General features: G+C 47.2%; 1 protein-coding gene across 1 annotated transcript in view; it reads right to left on the bottom strand.

The window, feature by feature from the left end:
- ENDOD1 (endonuclease domain containing 1) overlaps positions 1 to 9,598 on the bottom strand; it is a 36,135-nt gene extending 26,537 nt beyond the window's left edge. Inside the window, exon 1 of the mRNA XM_081100142.1 lies at positions 9,185 to 9,598. Coding sequence (XP_080956268.1) covers positions 9,185 to 9,484 — 300 coding nt within the window. The 5' untranslated portion in view covers positions 9,485 to 9,598. The remainder of the gene's footprint in view (positions 1 to 9,184) is intronic.
- Between the last annotated feature and the right edge of the window lie 16,292 nt (positions 9,599 to 25,890).

Here is a 25,890-nt window from a genome sequence, read left to right as displayed (position 1 = left end):
ACGGGCTGGGTGCATGGGAGGGGCTCCTGAACGGACTGGGCTGAAGGCTGGGTGAGTGGGTCTCCATCTCTGCTCCAGAGGAGGGTCTGTGTAGGGTGTGGTTTGCCCGCTCCTTCCCCTCGGGCAACTGGCATCTGGTCAGGAGCTGGGCTCACCTGGGGCTCAGGTACTGTACCCAACCCACCTCCAGCAGCAATAGGCCTACGCCCCCACAGGTGCAAGCACCTCCTTAATCCCACCACACTCACTGTGACCCAGGGGACAATACTTGTTTGACAGAGTTTTTAGATGATCCATTCCCCTCCACCCCAAGCTGGTGCCTTAAGGAGAATGTCTGAGAGCACAACCACCATAGGACATGCTCACCACAGGCGAGAATAGAGCAACACTGCAGAGGGCGGCAACAGCACCCTCAGCCAATGCAGCACGAAGGTACACCTGCGGCTGTGAGCACCTGGCACTCGTGGGCATGGAGCTATGATGCTCTATAAAATCCTAGAAAATGGATGTGTGACCTTTCGAAAGAGGAACTTCATTCAGGAGAGCTAAAGAGGAGTTCTCCTATTACAGTAATGGGTTTGGTAACATGAAGTATGGTACCTATTTGCTTTGTTTAACAATGGACAGGTTATTTTGACTTTCTGAATTATATAAGTCATCCCATTCGATTAAATGCCTTATTGATTGTAATGTGAATATCCCACGGGTTGTGGTTATACTAGTCTTAGAAAGCACACTTTCCTTTACCTGGGAAGGACAGCACAGTTATCCCAAGGTCAGAGGCTCCAGTTAACGTATCCTTGCTGACTCAGTGTGCCAGAGACCCAAAACCGTAATTTAGATAACATGCCTAAGTTTAACCCAGGTTCCTCATTCCAGACCCGAGGGCTCTAGATAATGTGTTTCTGTCAATTCAGTGACCCCGAGACCCAAAACTATAATTCACATGCTGCTTCTGCTTCTGTAAACTGCTTTTTTGCAAACCAGGTTCCTCATTCCAAACCTTGAGATGTAATCAATACCTTTGTGATTTTTTGCCTATATAACCCTGGAGCTGCGACCATCTTGTTACTATGAGATTTGGGAATGACCCCTCATAGTCCCGGATTGCAATAAATGTGACTCTTTCATTCGACTTCTTGAGGCGTCCTTCTGTGATTCGCGGGGTACATTACAACAAACAGAGGCAGTTGCTTATGTTCTCTAGTGTCAGGCAACTTGAGTTCAAACCCCAGTTCCGCCGCTCCCTAGCTCCATAAAAAATGAAATAACTGAACCTCTTTGTGCCTCCGTTTCCTCCTCTGCCTGAGGAGAATAATAATAATAGCACCTATTTCCTACAGTTGTTGTGAAGACTGAGATTACATGTGGGGGGAAATGCCTAGGACAGGGCCCAGTATGTGGTAAGTACCCAGCGAGCCCTAGAAGCTCCATTGAACGCCTGAAAGCATCTCACACTTTAGCTCCTCTCACCCCGGCCTTCCCTTTAGGATCCTCATCTTATTCATGGCCATGCCATTCTTCCAGTCGTCCGGCCAAAGTCCTTGAGTCATCTGTGACTCCTTCCTTTCTCTCACCCCAAAGACTCTTGGTTCTTTCTTCAAAAATAAATCCAGAACTAGACTGCCATTACCCTGGTCCAAGCCACCACTGCCTCTTGCCAGATTATTGAAATCTCCTATCTGGTCTCTGCTTCTGTCCTGAAACCCATACAGTCTGCTCTCAATGTGGCAACCAAAATGATGATAGTCAAATGTTAGTCAGGTCACATCAAAACTCTCTGCTCAAAGCTGGTACAGTGGCTTCCTGATTCACACGAGGTAAAAGCCAAATTTCCTACATATAACGCAGAGGCGAGATCTACCATTTCCCACCCCACCTGTCTGACCTCATCCCCTGCCATTCACCTCATTTATCCTTCTCTAGCTGCACTGGCCTCTTCAAATACGGAGGAACACTCAGGCCCCAGGGCCTTTGCACTTGCTGTTCCCCTCTGGGGGAACAACCTTCCCCCAGATACCTGCATGTCTGGTTTTATCACTTGCTTTGGGTCTGTACACAGAGTCACCTTTTCCTGGGTAACTCATATCCTTCTACCGTGCTTTATTTTTCTCCTTCGTACTTCCTACTATTTACTAAGCTATGCCTTTTATTTATCCTATCGCTTATGTCCTCTATTAGATATTAAGCTCCATGAAAGTAGGGATTTTTGTCCGAGTCACTGATGATCTATTCCCAGGGCCCAGAACAGTGCCTGGCACATAGCAGGTCCTGGAATAGACATTTGTTGATGAATTAACCAATGGAGGCTCCAGGGCATTAGGTAGTCCTGCCAACTGAAGGTCAGTCAAAACTCAAGACCATAATCCTCACAGTTAAGGTGCAAGCCAATGGGAACATGTCATTTAATTTACATTTCCGAACACTATTCAGCTATCTGTTTACTCAGCAAAACAAAATGTGCCCTTATTTTCAGTTTTGATTAAAAATATAAAATGCCCTCGGCTAGACTCTTGATTGAACCACTCTTCCGTCAGGCACGGAAGTAAATGCATGACTGGAATACTAAGTGATGCTTCCCTATTTGGTTCACCCTATGAGGTGGTTTCTTCTTTATTCCCCCTTCCTTTCAGTGGCCGCATAGATATATCAGCAGGCAACCAATTATCGCTGCCATAGATGTCAGGTTCTATGGAACAAAAGGGCATGTGACCAAGCAAGGAGACATGATGTGCAACTTGAAGGAGAAAACATTCTCGAGCTAACAGTAATTCTAGGAGCAAGACCAGACCACAGGAAGTGACAGCTACTGGCAAGTGGGAGGACTTATTTTTTCCAATTTTCACTTGTCAAGCCGACAGTGTAAGAGAAAGAGAAATCTGAAACCCAAAGAACAAAATCCTTATGTCTCAAGGAAAGCACCATTCAATCACCATCAGCTAATAACGAGCTAGCGGCAATCCGAAGGTGGGATTTTCAGAATGGTATGTTAGAAGGAAAGCCACAAATCATCCAAAGAACTGGATTAATTCAGCCAAATAAAAAATAAACTAACAAATCTAGTCAGTCAATTTGGAAGCTGGAGAAAACACTGGCCTTGTGATTGGAAAGCAGAAGGACAGAGGAGAAAGAGGGCTAAGAACTTTGCGGCTGGGCAGCCATGAGCCTCAGTCCAGGCTTTGCCATCCAGCAGTGTCTGACCTTGGTAAGTTATGTAACCGCTCTGAAGCTCAGTTTCCGAAACTATAAAACATGGAGCACAGTAACTATAAAACGTGGAGTTGTATGAATGAGTTAATTTGTGAAGACCTTTGCACCTCGTAGGGATCAATAAACAATAGTTCCTTTCCTGGACTGTTCAAATTTAAGCCTGAACTGAAAGAATGGTGTACAGATCTGCCACCCTTGGACTGTTTCAGGACAAAATGTCCTACAATGATCTGCCAATATAGGGCAAGTACCTTAACTTGCTCCTGAAAATAATCGCAAATCAAATGGAAACACTGAAATCAGAGATAAATAAAAAGTCAGAAAGGGAGAAAAATGCAATGAAGAATAGCCCAAGTGCCTCCTGTTTTGTTTTTGGGGTGTTTTTGTGTGTGTGCGTTTGTTAGTTTTTGCTATTTGCACTCAGGTAAAGAAGAAATTGTGAGCGGCTGACAGGGATTCCTCTGTCAGGTGCTCAGCCTGACCCAGGCTCATCATAATAGATTGGAATGTAATTGCTCACTGCTTGTTTTGTAACAACACACCTCTTGGTTGATCAGGACAGGGAGGGTGGAGGTATTTCTGGCACCTGTTTTGTTTTTGTTTTTTCAGTTACCTAAATCCATCCACTCAATCTTCCATTCCGTCAATCTCCACCTTGCACTTTCTGAGCACCTGTTATACAAATCTGGGACACACGCCTTGCATTTGAGAAGATCCACAGATGACTATTTTACATTGTAGGAAAGATTTATAGAATTGCTGGAGCCACTATTCCAACATTCATTTGTGTGTGCGTGTATATGCGCGCATTTGTGTATGTCTAACACCTTTTAAAGTAAGACCTTAAGAAAGTATGCGTGTGAATATTTACTAAGACCATATCATTTTCCAGGTACTATGCTACATGCTTATGTATTATCTTGTTTATTTGTCACAACCACTTTATGGAATTAACACTTGTTATTACCTTCAATGAGCAGGTCAGAAAAATAGGGCTGGAAGAATTTAAGGTCACGTGGCCTGTAACGGGCAGAGCAGGGACCTCAACCCGAGTCTCTTAAATAGGAAGAATCAGAATCATCCTATTTGCTGCATTCCCTACACAGAAAATTAAGTGTATGATGTCTTCTATCTGTTTGTTCTCTGACACAATCAGAAGAGGCCTGATGTTGGAATAAATTAGACAGTGTGTCTAACAGTTTCAGGGTGTGTAAGCAAGAAGCCACTGCTGGAAATTAAAGGTCAAGAACTTAAGGTCAAGAACTAAGCTGTGACAACGATTCACATAAATTTACTACGATTTGAAATGACCTCACTGGGCCTCACCTCTACTATGAAGAAAATGTTATCTACCTCACAGTATTTTTGTAAGTTGAAGTAATTGTAAGTGGGATATAAAGCCAGATACTTCTGGTATTCGTGTTTATAAAACGATAGTCTTATATGTTGGCATGAACTGACAATGTACTTTAGAAAGGCATCACTGGCACCTCATCCACAAAGTCTCTCACTAAACGGAAAGGAGTTGAGAACTAAATGGTTTGAGGCTCCCTGTACTAAACCAGACCCAGGTCTCAGGTCTCTGGAGTCTTCGAATCTTGACTGGACACCTCCACACCACTGGCATCAAGCTAACAGGAACGCATTTTCTCCTCATCTTCTCTCTCTCTCTCCCTCTCTCCTTCTCCCCATTCTCAATTTAAAGGTGACCATAAAACCTAAGGCAGCTGTTTTCTCTGCTTCATTTTAAATAAATAAATATATATATATATATATAATTGATTTCAGAGAGGAAGGCAGAGAGTCAGAAACATCAACGATGAATCATTGATCGGCCACCTTCTGCATGTCCCCCACTGAGGATCAAGCCTGCAACCTGGGCATGTGCCCTCGACCGGAATCAAACCTGGGACCCTTCAGTCCGCAGGCCAACGCTCTATCCACTGAGCCAAACTGGCTAGGGCTCTCTGCTTCATTTTAAAGTTCTCATTCTGTTCCTCAGAGATCCCATTTAAATTCCTCCAACATGGGCAGACACGGGCTCCTCTGTCTGACACTAAAGAGGTGTCATCCAGAGCAGAGACCCAGATCATTTGGGGTAGCGCTAGGAATGATGGATAAACGGAGGAAGGTTCCAGCTTCACACATGGAATGTGTTTGTAACAGTGGCTGCTGGACAGTGACAGGACAAGCTTCTGAAGCAGTAAGCTCCCCCCAAAAAGCTCCAGCTGAACCTCTCACTCGCTGCCTGATTGACCCTAATATCAAATTGTTATTCAATAGTTACTGAGTGCTTTGTACATTCTAGGCACTCGGAATACAAGCATGAGTAAAATGCAGTCCTCAGGGGCTTACACGGGGGAGACAGACACGTAAGCAGGTAATTCTAAAACGATGTCGCCCTGGCTGGTTTGGCTCAGTGGATAGAGCATCAGCCTGCAGACTCAAGGGTTCCGGGTTCAATTCCAGTCAAGGGCACATGCCCAGGTTGCGGCTTGATCCCCAGTATGGGGCGTGCAGGAGGCAGCTGATCAATGATTCTCTGTCATCATTGATGTTTCTATCTCCCTCTCCCTCTCCCTTCCTCTCTGAGATCAATAAAAAAATATAAAAAATAAAATAAAATGATGTGGTAAGCACAACAATAGAGAAGTCATAGGAGCATTGAGAGGCGGACCTAAGTCAGGTGGGCAATTCTTTTTGGAAGAGGTGACACCTTGGCGGTTTTAAAGGATGGAGTAGGGGAGGGAGAAGTCAGAAGCAAGATGGGGGCAGTGTGGAAAGGGCATTTGGGGCAAAAGGAATGACCATGAGCAAAGAAGCCAATGCAGTAAACAATACGGTTTCTGAGAGGCACTCGAGGCAGCTGGACAATGCTAGAACCTAGCCAGTGAGAAGGGGGAGGAGTGAGAAACAAGCCTGGGGCTGGAGACAGGGCATGGGGGCCTTGTGAACTCTGTCCTTAGGTGCGGGGCAGCCGATTCTTTAAAGGTTTAAAGCACAAGAGTGACTCAGTTTTTGACTTAGGAGTTGTTTTTTCAAAGGGAAACTGCAGGACAGCGGTAAGAGCTACTGAATGGGCTTCAGGAGCCCCAGGGCCAGGGCAGCCCTGCCTGACTCATTACCAATGGCCAGCCTGCAGCTCCCTGGGTCTCTGCCTCTTCCTCCCCTGTCTGCTCAGCCTCTCTGCAATGCTGACCTCATTCAAAGGTGATGTGGGCACAGGTGACTCAGTATTCAGATAGCTATGAGGCAGCCAGAAGTCCACACGGAGCGGGGGGCATCCTTCTGCAGTGGGGACCTGGGCAGTGAGGCAGGCCTGGGGAGCTGGCCACAGGGAGGGCGGTCAGGTTTGCTGCAGTGTGCTCCAGAGCTGCCCGCATCTCATCTCGCACCTCCTCCCCCTCCCTCCTGACTTCCTGTGGACCTGTCGTTGTAGTGGGAAAGGAGGGAGGGGGGCCACAGCCCATCTCGCAGGGGGAGGCATCAGCCCTGTGACCATTCAGACCTCCCCAGCTAAGAACTCTGGCTCCTGTACTTCTCCAACACGCTGTATGGCTCACCTCCAGAGCCGCCATTTGAACTATTTCCCCTCCTTCCCCAATCTCTTTTACCTCCTTAGTCCCATTCCTCATCACCCAGCCCTACCCCCAAAGGCCCAGGCTTGGGTGAGGCTCTGTCCACTTCCTCTCTGCCACCCCTGCTCCTTTGTGACTCCGTCAATAACTGCTGCCTCCCTAAGCCCTCCTTGATTACTCCTTCACACCTGACCCCTCCCTCCCATGATTCCCCTGGACACATGAGTAGACTGTAATCCACTCACTTTACAGCTGCTCCAACCACTCCCCACGCTCATCACTAATCCTTGAATCTGCTCTGGAATGCCTTCCTGCTGCGACCTCCCTTCTGAATTCTGCTTCATCCTGGGAAGCACAGCACGAATGTCATCCTGACCCCCAGGCTTTCCCCATCACCTCCAAGGCAGATTAAACATAATAGGATTTTGTTTAGCTTTATTACATTATGGGGTTTGCTTATGTCATAATAACCTAGCACTCAGGTGCCAGCACCTCTCAGAGAACATTGTATATAGTAACTCATTAAGTTCTCAGAACCACCCTATAATTATCGCCAAGTTTACAGCTAGTCCATGGAAGGACTAATCCACCCAGCATGCTTCACCTGGAGACCAAGAAGCCTTTGAGTTCAAGAGCTTCACTCTATTCTCCTGGTACCCTAAGTGCCTGGCCCACAATAGGGGATCACTAAATGTGTTCTGAATTAAGCTGAAATGTGTTTAGCATGCATTCCTATGCCACCCCCGCATGTATGTTCTGTCTTCCCAAGGCATCCATGAGATCCTCGAGGAGTAAAGACCAGATCTTCTCTTTTCTTCACAGGCCCACAATCACAATGCACAATGAGCTGGAGGATACGGAGCGAGCACAGGGGGTTGGGGGGGGGGGCAGTGGGGGGCAAGATAACTTTAGATACTGTATGTCTAAAGTGTGCCCAACTTACAAAGGCGTTTGCACATGCCTGATCTCAGAGGTTCTGACATCAGCAGGGGAGGAAGGTGGGAGGGAGGTGGAGAAGGTAAGGAGACAGGTGCAGATTGCTTGAGACCTGGGAAAACCTCAGAGTTAGAAATATCTGAATGCGATTACAGAGATTACAATCCAGGCTTCTGAATGAAGCACCTGAAATCAGGTCTCCGGTCCACCCATGTGGCCCTCCCTGCACAGCTGAGGCCATCGTGAATGGGCGGGCTGAGTGGCTCAATTCCTTAGTCAGCTAGGGTGGCCTTGGCAGCTGGGGCAGAGGTAGGTGGGAGGCTGGTGAGAGGTGGAGAACTGGCCAAAAGGGAGGCTGGCTAGCCAGGCGGTGTGGCTCAGTGGTTGAACGTCTACCTATGAACCAGGAGGTCAGTTCAATTCCTAGTCAGAGCACACCTGGGTGCGGGGGTCGTGCAGGAGGCAGCTGATCAATGATTCTCTCTCATCATTGATGTTTCTAGCTCTCCCTCCCTCTCCCTTCCTCTCTGAAATCAATAAAAATATATTGAGAAAAGAGAGAGAGGCTGGCTGAGCTGAGGTGGGGCAGCATGTGCTCTCGGGTTCAGCAGGGCCTCTGGGGGCCTCTTGGAGTGTTTGGTTACCCTCCCCAAACGTGACAGAACACCCTGGGAGTTGGCATGGTTTCCAAGTAATACAGATATAAAGGGTCAGGAAAAACTGGTTTGTCCTTTGCATTAATTGGAGGTAGTCAATGTTTCCATGTTATTTGTAACTATCCCATTGCATTCCTAAAAGCCTATACTTTTATTGTCCTAGCTCAACACAACTTCAGATAGAATTTACTGGATGTCTGTGCATAAGGGAAGGGCTTTCAGGCTCAGGCGGCCTCTGCAGAAGTCAGCTTTCCCTAGTAGAAAGGGCAGTGATCTTCTAGCCAAGAGACCTGCCCAGCTTCCCAGTCAGGCGGTCTTCCCTTCCCCAGGCCTCTTCTTCCTCCTGAGCCTGGATCTCCTCTTTTGCAAAATGGGCATGAAAAGGCCCACCCCCTGCCTCCAAACTGTGACCATGCCCTGCACCAAGGCCTGTGAGCTCCCAGCCTAGGCTGCCCGCTCATCTGAAGGGTGTCGGCGGCCTGGCTCTCACGCCCCTCGCTGCTCAGGAAATGAATGAAGCACTGCAGGCGTCTACGCGAAACAGAGAGAGCCACCTCCGGCCCCTGCGGCTCCAGCGAGGGCTCGAATGTCGCCGAGCTCCTGCGGTGGCGATGACAGGGGCGAGATAGGCTGTGACTACAGGGGCGCAGTGGGTGGATCCGAAACCCGGGCTTCCTGACCCGGGCACTGAGGGCGTGGGGGCTGCTTTTCCCGGTCCCAACCCTCACGGTGGCGGCAAGGCGCCCCAGGGCCGCCCCCCCCCCGCCCCCGCCCAGCGCGGGGCTGGGGATCCACCTCCCTTACCTGCGGCTCCACCAGCCAGCGCGGCTCTGCGCCGGCGGGCGCGGGGCGCGGGGCGCGGAACGCCGAGTACACGGGGATGCGGTCCCCGGTGCTGTACAGGGTGGCGAAGCGCTCGGTGCCCGCGGAGCGCTGGCAGATCTTCACGTGGCCCTCGGCCGCCAGCCCTTCGGGCGGGGTCCCGGCGTAGAAGAACTGGTCGCATTCGCCGAAGCCGGCGTCCCCCTCGCCCACCAGCCGGCCTTCCAGCGGCGCGCCCAGGGCGAGGAGGCTGCCCAGCGCCAGCCAGCGCGCGGGGCCCATGGCGGCCTCTGCGAGCGCGGCGCGCGGCGCGGGCTGTACGGGTGGCCGGCGGGGAGCGAGGCGCGAGCCGGGCTGGAGGGGAAGTCGGAACCGGGCGCGGCGCGGCTGGGCGATCGCACTGCGGGGGCCGGGCTGGGCGGCCCCGGCGGCGGGGGCGGGTCCGCGTCCTGAGGCCGCGCCTCCCGCGCACCCTCCCTCCCGGTGATGGTGGCTGCAGAGGCCTGCGGCCGGGGCTGGGGGTTGCGGACAGCGCCCCTGGGCTGCACCCGGGCTCGGAGACGCCGGCACCTGCCGCCGCTCCGGCTCGCCTCCGCAGTCTGCTGGAACGCGCGCTCCGGAGAGAGCTGAGCAGTCGCCCTAACCGGAGGCGCTGGGAAGGGACCGTCCCCTGGGCTGGGCGCTGAGCGGAGTCCGGCGCGAACGGCCGCAGGGACCCCTAGGGAGGTGAAGGGGCGGTGTGAGATGCTCAAAGAACTGTATCTCCTTGGGGCAGGTGGGCAGAGACCCTCTAAAATCCGGTGAAAATTAGCCTGCCCCGCCCAGCGAATGCTCAGCCGCCTGCACAGGAACACCACGTCCCTGTATCCTTGGCAGATCAGAAGCCTGGAGCTCTAAGAAGTTCCTAAAATGGCAGACAGCACAGCCTTTGGAGTTTACCTGGTGCAAAGCTTAGAAACTAAACCAATACCAAGAAAACAAGGAGGCCAGGCAAGAGCATGGGTTGTTAGGTTGGTGGATTCATTGCTTCATTCATCCCACGCAGCGCCTGGGTCAGGTGATAGGCAAGGACAGGCGTGAGGAGGACAGCCTAGCAGCGAAGCTTTTCATTCATCACAGAATCATTCTATTAACGGAGTAATTAAACACCGACCATGGATCTATGTGAGAACCTGACCCTCACAGGGACTCAGGGTATAAAATCAGGGGTTTGCCTGAAGAAGTGAAGTCTGAGCTGAGACCTAGTAGATGACATTAACTGGACTAAGAGTGAAACAGCATGTGTTGGTGGAATTTAAGGAAGGCCGGTGTGGGCCTAGAGCAGAGAACTGGGAGAGTAGGAGAAATGAGGCTAAAGAAGGAGGCAGGGTCATATCATTCAGGGCATCATTGGCTAGAGGCCTTCAAACATTTTTGACAGGACCCATAATGAGAAAACAACTTTCATGTAATAATACTTATGCTCATGGCATTGCAAGCTGGTATTTCTATTCTGTTCTATTTTATTCTGCTTTTTAAAAATGCCATTGGTGATTCACAAAATTGTTTCTATGACTCACTAATGGCTCGTGAGCTACAGTTTGGAAAAAAAATTATAAATCATATTGAGGATTTTCATCTCTCAACTAGAGGCCTGGTGCACAACATTTGTGCACTGGGGGGGGGGGGGGTCCCCTCAGCCCGGCCTGTGCCCTCTGGCAATCCAGGACCCCTCAGGGGATGTCTGACTGCTGGCTTAGACCCCCTGGGGAGCGGGCCTAAGCAGGCAGTCAGACATCCCCCAAGGGGTCCTTAGCGCTGCCATGGAGGTGGGAAAGGCTCCCGCCATCACCACTGCTCTTGCCAGCAGGGAGCCCAGATTCTGGCTGAGCAGCACTCCCCCTATAGGAGCACACTGACCCCACCAGGGGGCAGCTCCTGTGTTGAGAGTCTTCCACCTGGTGGTCAGTGCTGGTCGTAGAGACCGGTCATTCCACCTTTTGGTTGATTTGCATGTTAGCGTTTTATTATATAGGATTATATAGGATGTGGTGTTGCAATCACATTTGCTCTCTCTGCAGAAATGAACAGATCAGAGTGGTCCAGAATGAACGAAGAAAAACATTTCCAATAATTCAGGTGACGATGGTAGTTCAGATGGTGGTGGTGGTAGAGGTAGAGCCAGAGCACCTACTCAGGGCCAGGTGCCCTTGTATTTTATCTTATTTCCCCAGTGTGCCACATGGGAGACTGAGGACTAGAGTATGTTGATGCTTGTCTAAGATGGCATAGCCAGCGAGTCCTGAACCAGATCTGAACCAGGTTTGTCTGATTCCCAAGCCTGGCCTTTCCTCTGAGTCATAGCAAATCTATAAGGTGAACCTATGAAGTAGAAGACGGATTGTCAGAAGAACATATTTTGGAGCTTAAGAACAAATTTATGCAGGCTTCAATTCCTGAAAATGTTGACTAAAATGAAACCTAAACTTGTATCTTATTTTTTTATTAAGAAAAAAACCAGCCCTAGCTGGTTTGGCTCAGTGTATAGAGCAGCGGTTCTCAACCTGTGGGTCGCGACGCCTTTGGCAGTCGAACGACCCTTTCACAGCGGTCGTCTAAGACCATCCTGTATATCAGATATTTACATTACGATTCATAACAGTAGCAACATTACAGTTATGAAGTAGCAACGAAAATAATTTTATGGTTGGGTCACAACATGAGGAACTGTATTTAAAGGGCTAGAAGGTTGAGAACCACTGGTATAGAGCATCAGCCTTCAGACTGAAGAGTCGCAGGTTCGAGTCTGATCAAAAGCACGTACCTTGGTTGCAAGCTCGATCCACAGCCCTGGTCAGGGCATGTGGCGGGCGCGGGGGGCGGATGGGGAGGGGGGAGAGGGGGGCAACCAATCAATGTGTCTCTCTCACATTGATGTTTCTCTCTCTCTGTCTTTCCCCCTCCCTTCCACTCTCTCTAAAAATCTATGGAAAAAATATTCTTGGGAGTGGATTAACAAAAACAAAACAACAGAAAAAACAACGATAAGTACATTTAATATGATGTCACAAAAAAGGCTAAACTTAGAGTCCCTTTTGATCTGGGGTTGCTGACCTTGATCATCTAGTACTTGTATCTCAGCCAAGTTATATCTCAACCTTGTAGACCTCAGTCATATCCTCTCTTGGGTATGGTGCCTCTCCTGGGAAGCTGTGAGGATTCTAGATTTTATAGGATTTTTTATATTATTATATGGGGATATACATGTTCCCCAATGTCAATTCATGTTGACAACTATAAGGAACTGTATAAGCAGCTATAAACCAATCCTCCTTCACCCTGCGTTCTTTGTAAGTGCTTCTATTATGATGCCTGTAATGTTGAGGTATTAGTAATTCCTGTGTCTGTCTTCTCTACTAGACCCTGTACTCCTGGGGACAGGGTGATGTCTTCTTAGACTCTAGATGCCGGGTCTACCACAGAGTCTGCAGGAATAGATGTCAAATGTGATGCTTATGTTACATTTTAACAAATGCAGAAAACATAATGAAATAAATTCTTGGTCTTTATAACCAAAGTATTTATATGACTTTAATTCACTGTTTCTCACACTTTCTGGGTCCTTCTCCCCTTGGATAAGCATAACGTCTCTGCCACACATCCCCAGCCCCACACAGATTCCAGTTTTCCTCCAGGCCCCTGACACATATACACACAGAGCATGTGCACATCCCACAGCCCAGATGGTTTTGTCTGCATAATCTCCTTTCATTTATAGCACAAAATAATACAGGTTCTTTTTGTTTGCTTGCCTTCCAAATATAAAATGATTATAATACTGAACATGCTTTTGCAAACTACAAATGTCCTCACCCCAAGGATCTAGAACACACTACAGGGTGGGAGAGCCTTGATCTAATTTTAGTTTTTGCTGACTGCTCATTCCAGGGGAAGACTGTCTTTAGCTGCATCTTTATGCATAACATACAGCCCATTGATAGTTCACTGCCATCTCTTGCCTCTAGTCCCTTTCCATTCACTGTTCTCACAGGGGAGAAGGTTTCAAACCAGAGCCTCTTGGGCCTCTGCGCTCACACCCATGCCAGTCAGTGTCTGTCAATAGCCTTCAGCAAAGGCCTGAAGAGGAAAAGTAATGGCCGATGTGGAATAAAATGGCATCCTACTTGTACTTCTGGGGTTTGGTTGTTTCTATTTCAAGCTGTTTGAAAACAAGTAGATACTTCTCCAACCCCACCCCCTCACTGCCTCAGTGCGCTGATGACGAGTGCGTCCCCCCACCAGCACCTGAGACCAAGCCATCCTCATCTCTCACACCGAGGCTATATCCTTTCATCGCCTCCAATCCATTTTCCAGCTGGAGTGACTTCCTAAAATAAATCCAATGATGTCATCCTACTTTTACATCCCTTCCATTACTCTCCATTCATTTTAGGATGAAGCTACTCTCCACTGAAATCTGGCCCCTCCCTCTCGGGCCTCATTCCCTGCCACTCCCACCTCGCCCTCTGTGCTCTTGTAGTTTCTTTTATATTCTTTTTGTAAATAGTTTGATTGAGTTCAGAGAGGAAGGGAGAGGGAGAGAGAAACATCAATGATGAGAGACAATCATTGATTGGCTGCCTCCTGCATGCCCCCTACTGGGCATCAAGCCTGCAACCCCGGGTATGTTTCCCGACCAGGAATTGAACTGTAACCTCCTGGTTCACAGGTCAACGCTCAACCACTGAGCCACACTGGCCGGGCTCTTGTAGTTTCTTGAATGTACAGGCTCTCTGTGAGCCTTTGCACCTTAAACTACTTCTGTGGCCTGGAATTCTCACCACACACTTTCATCCCGTCACCTCTTTCATTTACTGTTAGGTTTTTGTTTTTCCTTTTTACACAATCCAGATAAACATTAGCTCCTCAGGTCACCCACCTTCCTGACAAGTGTGCCCTCACCCTTTGCCCCCTCCTGCCCTCTGTGAGGTTAAATGTCTCTTCTAATTGTGTTACGCCATTATTTCCCCTGTATCTAATTGCTACCTTCTCCCTTAGACATAAACATAGTGTATTCAATATAGTAAGTGAGTAAATGAATGAATAAAAGAAGAAAACCCTTCTCTATGTAACTTCATTTGGAGTCTCATGCTTTAATTCATTTACTTTCAAAATGTTTTTTTAAGTATATTGTTATTGATTTCAGAGAGGAAGAGAGAGAATCTTTGGCTGCTTCCTGCATGCCCCCTACTGGAGACGAAGCCTGAAACCTGGGCATATACCCTGATCAGGCATCCGACGGTGACTTCCTGGTTCATAGGTCAATGTTCAACCATTGAGCCACACTGTCCAGGTTTTCAAGATTTTTTTTTTTTTTTAACATCTACCTTGAGCTACATTGTGCTGGATGCTGGTTATTCCAGGGGAGCAAAGTGAAACCCTGCCACTGCGCTTGTGATGCCTGTGGGTAACCTCTGCAAACTGCTCATTTAGGCCAGGGAAGGGCAGCGCTGGGAGCTTTCATGCAGCCAGTGAGTTCCGTAGCTTTGGCTTCATGTTGTACCCAGCTCTTTTTCAGTGCAAACCTGGCACAGACCTTTGCACCACAGAACTTAAAGGAGGGAGGGAAGACAGACAAGCAATTACAATACATGTGTTATGAGGGCAGAGAAGGGTCAACGAGGCTAATCTGGGGCGAAGTAGCTCTGGAAAGACAATGGGAATAGTAGAAAGTCACACTTGGTGATAAGATACTTGAAACAATGGCTCACAAACTAGAATAATAATTTCTAAGCACTTGAAGGTACTTCTTTGGCTCTCCTCTCATAGATTGTCTAGCACTTATATGAAATTGACCAATAATAAGGAAATTAACCCCATTTGCATTATTAGGAGGGGGAGGGGAGGCTGAGAAGTAGCTCCTATTTGGGTTAGAATGCCTGGTTTATTTTTCTAATAATGACTAAACCTAAGAAAGCAGGCCTGGCTCATATCCTCTAGTGAGAGTCTGAAGGCCTCTGAGTCAAAAGGGATGCTGACTGCCAAGCCCACCGGAGGCTGAGTCATGCTCAACTGAAATTGTGGGCAGAGCTATCTTCTTTCTAGAAAAGCTACTTTTTTGTTTGTTTTGTTTTGTTAATCCTTACCTGAAGATATTTTTTCCATTGGTTTTTTTAGAGAGAATGGAAGGAAGGGGAGAGACAGAGAAACATCGAGGTGAGAGAGACACATCAACTGGTTGCCTTCTTCACATGAATTGAGCCTGCAACTGAGGTATGTGCCCTTGACTGGAATCGAATCTGAGACCCTTCAGGCTGCAGGTCAATGCTCTAACCACTGAAAAAAACCATCTAGGGCAGCGGTTCTCAACCTGTGGGTCGCGACGCCTTTGGCGGTCGAACGACCCTTTCACAGCGGTCGTCTAAGACCATCCTACATATCAGATATTTACATGACGATTCATAACAGTAGCAACATTACCGTTATGAAGTAACAACAAAAATAATTTTATGGTTGGGTCACAACATGAGGAACTGTATTTAAAGGGCCAGAAGGTTGAGAACCACTGACTAGGGCAAAACCTATACTCTAATACTACTTTACAGTAGTATTAGACAACTTCAGTTCCCCTAGAAGCACACATGTGTACACATACACACTCTCCTGGTTAGCCTGCACTAAAACAGACACCTGGCCCATAGAACTACGGAGCACTTCAGGTTGTTCAACTGTCTTTGCATATTTGTCCAGATGTTAGAGGATTACTTCAGGCAGGAATAACTTCCCTTCATGTAGAGGAATATTTATTTTATTTTTATTTTTTTTTAAATATATTTTATTGATTTTTCACAGAGAGGAAGAGAGAGAGATAGAGAGTTAGAAACATCGATGAGAGAGAAACATCAACCAGCTGCCTCTTGCACATCTCCCATTGGGGATGTGCCCGCAACCATGGTACATGCCCTTGACCGGAATCGAACCCGGGTCCTTTCAGTCCGCAGGCCGACGCTCTATCCACTGAGCCAAACCGGTTTCGGCGAGAGGCATATTTAAAGTAATTTTTCTGATATACGTCAATAAAAAATAAATCTATACTAATAAAAGGGTAATATGCTAATTAGACTGGGAGATTGGACATCTTCTGACCATCCAACTTCCATCCGGACAAAGCCATGGTGGTGGGGGCTGAGACAGAGGCAGTTAGGGGCCATGAGGCCGTCAGGGGAGGGCAGTTGGGGGCCATCAGGCCAGCAGGGGAGTGGTTAGGTGGCAATCAAGCCGGTAGGCAGGCAAGCGGTTAGGAGACAGCCGTCCCAGATTGCGAAAGGGATGTCCGACTGCCGGTTTAAACTGGCAGTCAGACATTTGGACATCCTCCGAGGGGTCCCAGATTGGAGAAGGTGCAGGCCAGGCTGAAGGAACCCCCCTCCCCCATGCATGAATTTCATGCACTGGGCCTCTAGTTGATAAATAAAAATTAAAAAATATTTTTCTGAAGCTTTTTTTTCCATATTAATAAAGAGAAGAGCGTAGTGGTTATGAGCTTGAGCTTTAAAGTTAGACTGTCTGGGTTCCAATGCCAGCTCCTCTTACTGGCTGTGTGATCTTCCATAAATTGTTGGCTACTCAAGAGATTTTACACCCTTCCCCAAATACATAATCTAAGTATTATTTTCTAATCATATACAGCACTCTCCCTAAGAGAAGTTTCAATAAATATATTTATTAAAATTTCCTCATATTTTCAGTAATGCTTTGGTGAACCTTGGAAACTGGTTCTATGAGCGACTCCCAAGCATCTTCCCACCAACCGTACTTCAGCTCCACTCTGGGCCCCAAAAGGAGTTTATTCAGGTAACAGACACACAGACAGGAGTGGACGTTGTGTATTTAGAAAGGGGATCAAAAAGAGCTTCCCAGGGTATTTGCCTTGCTAATTGCATGTTCATTTTTAAAACATCAATGTGAGAAGGCAGAACACTCTGTTTTATTTAACGTCCATATTTTTAATTTTCTTTATTTTGAGTAATTTTTTATTTTTTAATCTGTATATTTTTATTTATCTAGAATATATGTTGCCTTTGTATTAACAAAGTTAAAAAAAAAAAAACACCAAACTTCCCAGGAGGTAAAAACTGAAGTGCTATTAACATGTTTGCAATAGAAAGAAAATTGGAAAAGTAGAATAAAAAATTATATGCATGGTATGATCACACTGTGTGAATGTATGCAAAGAATAATAAAAGACTAAGAGTTCAATAACTATCTTTGCATAATAAGATAAGTAAAATTGTTTTATTCTATTTTCATATATTTATATTTTTATATAGAGAAACTATCTTACAAAAGAAAAAAACAAAATACTTTTAAAATTTTTATTGTTGAGTGTATTACAGATGTCCCCCCACCTTTTTTTCCCCTCTTGCCCTCCACCTCCCCCATTCTCCTTCCTCCCCCAAGGCCTTCACCACTTTATTGTCTGTGTTTATGGGCAATGCATATCCTATATAATAAAAGGCTAATATGCAAATTGTCCCCTCAGGAGTTCAACCAACCGGGAGTTTGACCGCTCGCTATGATGTGCACTGATCACCAGGGGGCAGCACAGAATGAAGGAAGGCCCCAGCCAGCAGCCGGAAGGCCCTGATTGGCTTGATTGCCAGCCAGGCCTAGGAACCCTACCCATGCACAAATTTTGTGCACTGGGCCTCTAGTATGAATATAAGTTCTTTGGCTAATCTCTTCCTGCCAAAATACTTTTTTCAAGCAAAAAATATTAAATCCAGGTCAAGTTTGGAAACCTGATTTTATTGTTGTATTTAAGTAGATGGTCTCTTTCTTCCAAATACTGATGTGGATAGAGGAGAAACTTATTCATTCATTCATTCATTCAACAAATGGTGAGTGCCCCTTCTGGGCCAAGCTCAGGGCTAATTGCTGGGGACACAGAGCAAATAAAATATGACCTCAGCGGTCCTGGAACTCACAGGCCAAGCTACCAGGTTAACTCTATTTTCAACAGAGAACTGTAAACATTTATTCAGAAGTTCATCTCCCTAAGTATTCATGTCATTGTAATTACTTATGAATTTAAAGCCATTTCTGTTTATTTTTATCACTAGAAAAATTTTAAGGCAAACAGTTCTGTCTTGGTTTGTGTGTATCTGTCTCGGTGAGCTTGTAACAGCATCTGGGAATTGTATAAAAGCTCCAAAAGTGCAGATAAATGGAAAAAGCCGAGGTTTGAGTATCAGGAAACTTTGGTTTGACCTGAGCTTTGCCACTTATGAGTTGCTTCAGCTCTCTGAGTCTTAAATCCCTCATCTGCAAAATGGGGATAATGACAGTTCTATCCAAATCAAGATAGAGCCTTCAGATCACAGAACCTTTTCAGCACAACCTCCTGAGACCAGAAGGCCCTTGATTCATTGGCTTTGACCAAGTCTCAGCTAGCCTTGAATCACTGTGGGCAGAAAATGCTCATTTTGACAACGTCTGTTAGAACATGGCACGTGTAGGAGGCAACAGAGTCAGACATGTGAACTTCCACAGGATTCAGGAAACTAAATAAAAATTTGAGGGGGAACACACATAGATGTTTAGAAACTCTTAAAATACCTTGCAGAAGTGAGCTGAAAGCATTCCGAAAACAAGAGAGGGGCCAAGTCTCAGGGGTTCACACTAAAACCCAAGAGGTTTGTGGTATGTAACCACCCTCCTCTAATTTGTCTAAAAAAGGGCTTTACTGAGAAGAATGGAAAGGACCAGAAAGAGCCATGACATTAGCCACATTCATTGAATGATCTACTGTCTCTCTAGACTTGCTATCAGGTTCTTCTGAGTCCTACTTTGGCCACCAGTGGTGTCTTAATGACTTGTCATTTTCACCACAGACCTTGGTATTACTGTTTGTCTCCATGGGAAGATGCCATATCTTGATGTTTTAGTCCCCTACCGGCTTCCCCCTAGAGCTCTCCCTACATTGCCAAGGTTACCTAGACTGTGGACTCAGTTCCTGCGTCTCTCACGGGCCTGTTGCTGTCACCTTGCCTAACAGTGGGAGTCCCCTGCCCCTTGCAGCAAGTTCTTTTATTAAAGTCACTGGGCATTTGCAAGCTTTGCCTTTGCTTTTTTCATCTGCTCCTCATGCACCCAGGACCCAACAGTCAGGGCATCTGTTGCAAGTCTAATATTAGCAACAAACACAAGTCACATCATCTTGTATAAAGAGGGCATTGAGGGAGAAACACTCGGTCACTGGGACAGATGTGGCAGCAGGGAACAAGGAGTTCTGTCAATGCTGGGCTGTCTGTTATTTGGGGGGTGCGGGGGGGAGGGTAGAGAGGGAGAAGACTGGGAGTGTAATCCTTCCTTCTTTCCTTCTGATCTGCTGTCCTGGGGAGATACGACAAACTCTGCACGACTCCGACGATATCTGGCCCAGGTCAGGCAGAGGTCTGCTGTCACCATAGAAGGGCATGCAGTGAACGGCGAGAGTCAGAAACAGCCATGCTTAGGCCAAGGCATAGGTCAGGCGTGCCTTTGGCAGAGGGTCTACCTAACAGCAAGCTACTTGAATTACAAACCTTTGGCCACATGACTTAGGGAGGACTCAAGATGTCTCACCTGCCCTAACCGGTATGGCTCAGTGGATAGAGTGTCGGCCTGTGGACTGAAGGGTCCCAGGTTCGATTCCAGTCAAGGGCATGTACCTTGGATGCTGGCACATCCCCAAAAGGGGGTGTGCAGGAGGCAGCTGATCGCTGTTTCTCTCTCATCGATGTTTCTGGCTCTCTATCCCTCTCCCTTCCTCTCTATAAAAAAATCAATAAAATATATATTTTTTAAAAAGATGTCTTGCCTTCTTGACAAGTTCCAGATGTACAGCAAGATCATTTAGGTTAGCTGCCATGGGCTCATGAAACCTTTGCAACCCAGATGAAGTTTACAATAGGGGGCATGTCCCTGAGGTTAATGAGCCAACTCTGGCCTCTGGAAATATTTTCTTTAGCCAACAGGGCTTTTTTAAAAATGGTTTTTATTTCTGTTGTTGTTGTTGCTAATTCTCACCTGAGAATTATTTTTTCCTTTGCTTCTCAGAGAGAGGGGAAGAGAGGGATGGGGAAGAAAGAGAGAGAGAAACATGGATGTGAGAGAGACACATCTACTGGTTGCCTCCCACATGTGCCCAGGCCTGAGGTAAGTGCTCTTGAGCAGGAATTGAACCCACCACACTTCCGTATGCAGGCCAATGCTCTAACCACTGAGAACACCGGCCAGGCACCCAACAGGGCTTTCAAATTTCTGAAACTAGCTGCCAACCTTTTAAAATCTGATGTTTGTTTGTTTGTTTCATAAAATTTCAAGTTTGCAACTTCTCTTGAAAATCCAGGAACTGCCAACTCCCTTTCTCTCATTCCCACAAAATAGTAGGCAGCCCTGCAGAGAGTCCTTGACCTCAGGATGGGGCATGAGACATCTTCCTGACAGCAATGCTCACTTAGATGACTCGCCTGAGCCGGGTGGGAATGTGAATTTCCCCCGGGGGTCAAGGGCACACAGGAGAGATGAGATCTGGCTGGATTTCCTCCAACCAAGCAGCCTCCGGGTGCTGAGAGAAGTGGGCAGGGGATGAAGGAAGGAGAAAGACCCCATTTCAAGAAACTACAAACTCCCACCGCAGAAAAGCTCAGCCCCATCTGCACAGGAGTGAGTGGGCGGAACAGTGCCAGCCCAGCGCAGCCTGGACACTGTGACCCCAAACAAAGAGAAACAGCAGCTGCCAAGAAGCTTCAGAGCCTTGTCACACGTCCCATTGGCTGGAATGGAGACGGGGTGGCGGGGGCGGAGAGAAGAATGTGTCTTCTCCATGTCCCTGCGAACTGGGCCTGAGGAGAAAGAAAAAAAACAGAGCTTTCATTGGCTGTTGCTGAGGAAACTAAACTCCCATCCGCCCCTGCAGCCTCACTCCCCTGGACCAGTTGCTAGATGGGCGGTTCTCAACTGGACTGCACAGGGCCTCCCCCAGGGAGCTGTTAGCATTATGTCCTCCAGGCAATTAAAATGGGAATTTGGAGGCAAAGGGTGGTGGGCGTTCAGGCATCCACATGTTTCAATGTGATTCCAGTGAGTTGAGAACCTGAGAGCCACTGTTCTATAACAGAGCTTCCCAACCTTAGCCTTGCCCCTGACCCACCTGGGAGCTCGTTAATATGCAGATTCTGAGTCACAGGTCTGGGCGGGAGTCTGAGCCTCTGCATGTTTTCCAAGATGAAATGGGGCATGTGTCCATTTGTCAGGCAAGATTGAGAGAAAGCGACCAGAGGACTGCCATGGGTCCGGGAACAGACTGAAACTCCTCTGAGCCCCATGGGGCTTCGGCCCTGAACTTACAAGACACATCTCTTTCCGGCTTAAAACCATCAGCATGGGGAGGGCCTGGCTATTGCCATGGTCGCTGAGAAGCTGTGGCCTGGTGAAATGGCCTAATTGCTTGTCTGTCTCTCCAAGCAGACTGTGAACTCCATTTTACGTTGTATCCTTAGCATCTAGTACAGTGCCTGGCACACTACGGCTGTGGTCGGCAAACCGCAGCTCACGAGCCACATGAGGCTCTTTGGCCCCTTGAGTGTGGCTCTTCCACAAAATACGACGTGCGGGCGCACACGTACAGTGCAATCGAAACTTCGTGGCCCATGCGCAGAAGTTGGTATGGAAGAGCCACACTCAAGGAACCGAAGAGCCGCATGTGGCTCGCAGGCTGCAGTTTGCCGAGCCGCAGTTTGCCGACCACTGCGTAAGGGAATTCATAATATCTGTTGACTGGATGTCTTGTATTGAAATATGCGAAACATAGTTTATTCTGCTGCTGTTGTCCACTTAGTGAGAGCCAGGGCCCAGCTGTGTCAGCCAGAGTCCTATCTAATCCAACACAAGTCCGAAGTGCCTACTGAGTCAGGCACATGCCTTGTTCGCTGATGCCACAGGGAACCCAAACAGAGAGAGCCCCTGCTCTCACGACTGGCATCTGCTAGGAAGGACAGAGCCATTCTCAGGCATGGCTGTGAATTATTAATGCTCTCCGAGGCTCTGTGGTCCCTGGATTCCTCCATCCCAGCTCACCTACAGCACCGACTGCTCCCATCACTCAGGGGTTTTCTGGAGGAGTGTGCATGCACTGAGGTCATATGGTTTGTGCCCATCCGCCAACAAGATCCCTGCCCCAGCTCCCAGTCCCTCCTTCCTGCTCTTCACCTACTTTGCTAATCTGTGAGCACATTAAGGATGTGCCCACCTCAGGGCATTTGCACATGTTGTCCCTCTGCCTATAATGATGCCCACCCCACCCATGTTCACATGGCACACGCAAAGACCACATCCCAAGAGGCCTTCTCAATCAAAGACCACATCCCCCAAAGATCCACCCTATCAGATAGCCCTTATGACTACTTGACATGTTATTATGTGACGCTCTGTATAATGCTCCAGGGAAGTTGAAACTTTGTCTTTTTCACTGTTGTATCCCCAATTAGAAGAATAGTGCCTGGTCCACAGTAGGTGCTTAGCAAACATGTGCTGAATGAATGAATGAATGAATGAATGAATGAATGGGCCTGGGATGCATAGGCACCATGTGAACCTTTTGAGAAAAGGCTCTGAGGGATAGGACAAGAAAGGATGCTCTCTGAGGTCTACAGGCCTGGATGCAGGCCTTTTGGGGAAAGGCGAGAAGGATGAACAACTAGAGCACAAGGGCACCGGAAGCCAGCATTCTAGAGGTGAGATAAGAAAATGCAGAAACTGCCCTAGCCAGTTTGGTTCAGTGGATAGAGCATTGGCCCACGGACTGAAGGGTCCCGGGTTTGATTCCGGTCAAAGAAACTTACCTTGGTTGCAGGTTCCCTGGCCCTGGTTGGGGTGTATGAGGCAACCAGTCGATGTGTCTCTTTTACATCGATGTTTCTCTCTGTCTCTCCTTTTCCCTTCCACTCTCTCTAAAAATCAATGGAAAAATATCCTCGGGTGAGGCTTAGCCAAAAAAGAAAACGCAGAAACCCAGCAACACAAATGTTACTTTTTGGGGGGTGGGGGGTAAGGTGGCACTCCCAACCATGACTGCCTCCCCCACAGTGCTCAGCTCTGTCCCTCTTAGTTTCTCCCTGAAATGGCTTCTCTCCGAAAGATCCACCAAAATAATACTAGAATAATAACAGGGGGTCTCACTGTTGGACCGCAGTTACCCAGAGTCAGTGGCGAGGAGGGGCAACAGGAGCATGTGAGGAATTTCAGTTTGAGAGGCGGGTGCGCAGAGCGGGGGCGGGCAAGGCAGCTGGAGCGGGACGGTTCCTCCCCAGGGCTCTGATCCGCTCAGATCGGGTTTTCTTTCCACTTATCTCTGCAGCCAATTCCTAGCAACTGTTTGTGGTTTCCTATTTAAAGGGATGAAAGGTAACACCGACATTGGGGGCGGGGGCGGGGCAGAGAAACAACTTTGAACTCACATATAACCACAATCCAGGGAAATAAATATCACAAGGTTATTTTTAAATATCTGAAAAGGACTCCTTACACACACAGGAACGAGGTTGATGTATTGGTTAATCTTTATGAATGACTCGGTGTGGTCAGACAAATCCATAACTAAAACTGTTTATAAATCTTACAGGAGTCCCACGACCCAAACACCAACTCTCCAAATTGCATTCAAGTACAACTTCTAATGTCGCTCTTATGAGTTTTGGCTTATAAGTAATGATGATAATAGCTAAAATTAGCACAAATTATGTTAGCGCTGGTCTGAACTGGCGGGCAAACTCCAGCACAGGTGCAGAGCGGCTAAGGACTCCCTTTGACTAAATGGGGAAGTGAAGATGAAAGGAAAGAGCTGATTTATTGAAAGATGACTCAACAAGTCAGTGTAGGAGTCTGAATAAAGGTTGGGTCTTCTGGCTCCTGTTTATGAAATCTTGACCTTGCCTTCGTAACATTGCAACCCAGCCAAACACGACAAGGAGTGGAATCTGCAAATGAGCATGTGTGACCTTTTGTACAAATACTATGTGGTAGATCATGAGAAAAAATAACAGTTTTGTACCAGTAAAAATAATGGGTAGAAGACAGTTTGGCATTTTCTTACAAAACTAAATATAGTCCTACCATATGATACAGCAAGTGCAAATTCGTTGAAAAGTTACTTCCACACAAAAACCTGCACATGAGTATTTGTAATAGTTTTATTCATAATTGCCGAAACTTGGAAACAACCAAATGTCCTTCCGTAGGTGAATGGATAAGCTGTGGTACATCCATACAATAGAATGTTATTCAGCAAGATAAAGAAATGAGCTACAGAGCTACAAGACGTGGAAGAAACTTAAATGCATTTTACTACTAAGTGGAATAAGTCCATCTGAAAAGACAACATACTGCATGATCCCAATTATATGACATCCTGGAAAAAACATCATTATGGGGCCAGTGAAAAGATGAGTCGTTGCCTGGGGTTTGGGAGGGAAATAATAGACAGAGGATTTTTAGGATATGGAGGATAATGTAGACTTTGGAGGACAATCGTGTGTCAATGTAGGCTCATCAGTTGTAACAAATGTACAAAATTGGTGTGGATTCTAGTGAAGGAAGCAGTGGTATGTGGGAATTGTCTGTACTTTCAGCTTAATTTTGCTGTGAGGTGCTCTCAAAAATAAAGTCTATTAATTAAAATTTCAAAAGTAATGGGTAAGCCTATGAGGTGGTGGTAGGAGCAACAGTATGCCTTCGCATCATGGAAAGAGAAAAGATCAAAGTATGTCCTTAATCTTGTGCTAGGGAGAGTGAATGAGTGCACATCCAAATTAATCCAGCACCTCCTGCATCCCACCACATTTACATCCCACAAAACGCTTGCTCTGTAATTTTGGCTCTGAGAATATCCATGATCTTTTGCTGAAGGTCACATGACTAGACAGTGGCAAAGCACAGGTTCAAGTGCCGTTCTGCCATCAAACTAGCTGCCAGAAAGGTAAAACAGTGACTAGGGAAAGGTTTTTGTTGTATTTTTTTAAACTATATTTTTATTGATTTCAGAGAGGAAGGGAGAGGAAGAGAAAGAGAGAAACATCAATGATGAGAGAGAATCATTGATCTGCTGCCTCTTCATAACCCCTATTGGGAATCGAACCTGCAACCCCGGCATGGGGCCCGACCTGGAATCGAGCCGTGACCTCCTGGTTCATAGGTCCACACTCAACCACTGAGCCATGCCAGCTGGGCAGGGAAAGGTTTGCTTTAAACACAATCACAATTCAGAATCAACTTCGCACAGATGCGTACAGAGTGGTAATGTCAACAGACTGAATTTGTGGGTGGAGGGAAAACATAAAGCTGCATCAACAGCAGCATCATTTATTCATTTCACCATTAAAAGAAAAGTAAGAGGCTGCAGGGGAGGCCATAGGGAAGGAATAACAAACAGAGAATTATTATCACTTTCCAGAGGAATAGCCTTTCTGGACTTGCCCATGCCAAGGACAAAAGGCCATTTGTAATGGACAGGCAGGGTCAGGCTTTCCTGGAGCCACCCTCTCGTAGATGGTGAGGAAGGATTCTTTGGAGCCAGGTCAGGGATGATTGCCTGACAGCCGGTGACCACGCAGGGAGCAGCTCAGCCCGGGACATCTGGCTCAGTTGCCACCACTGTCCACCACTGTCCA

The sequence above is a fragment of the Myotis nattereri genome (assembly GCF_964212035.1).
Source record: "Myotis nattereri genome assembly, chromosome: 9".
Classification (NCBI taxonomy): Eukaryota; Metazoa; Chordata; class Mammalia; order Chiroptera; family Vespertilionidae; genus Myotis; species Myotis nattereri.
The sequence above is the reverse complement of the archived record's forward strand: the minus strand, read 5'-3'. Positions and strand labels throughout refer to the sequence as shown.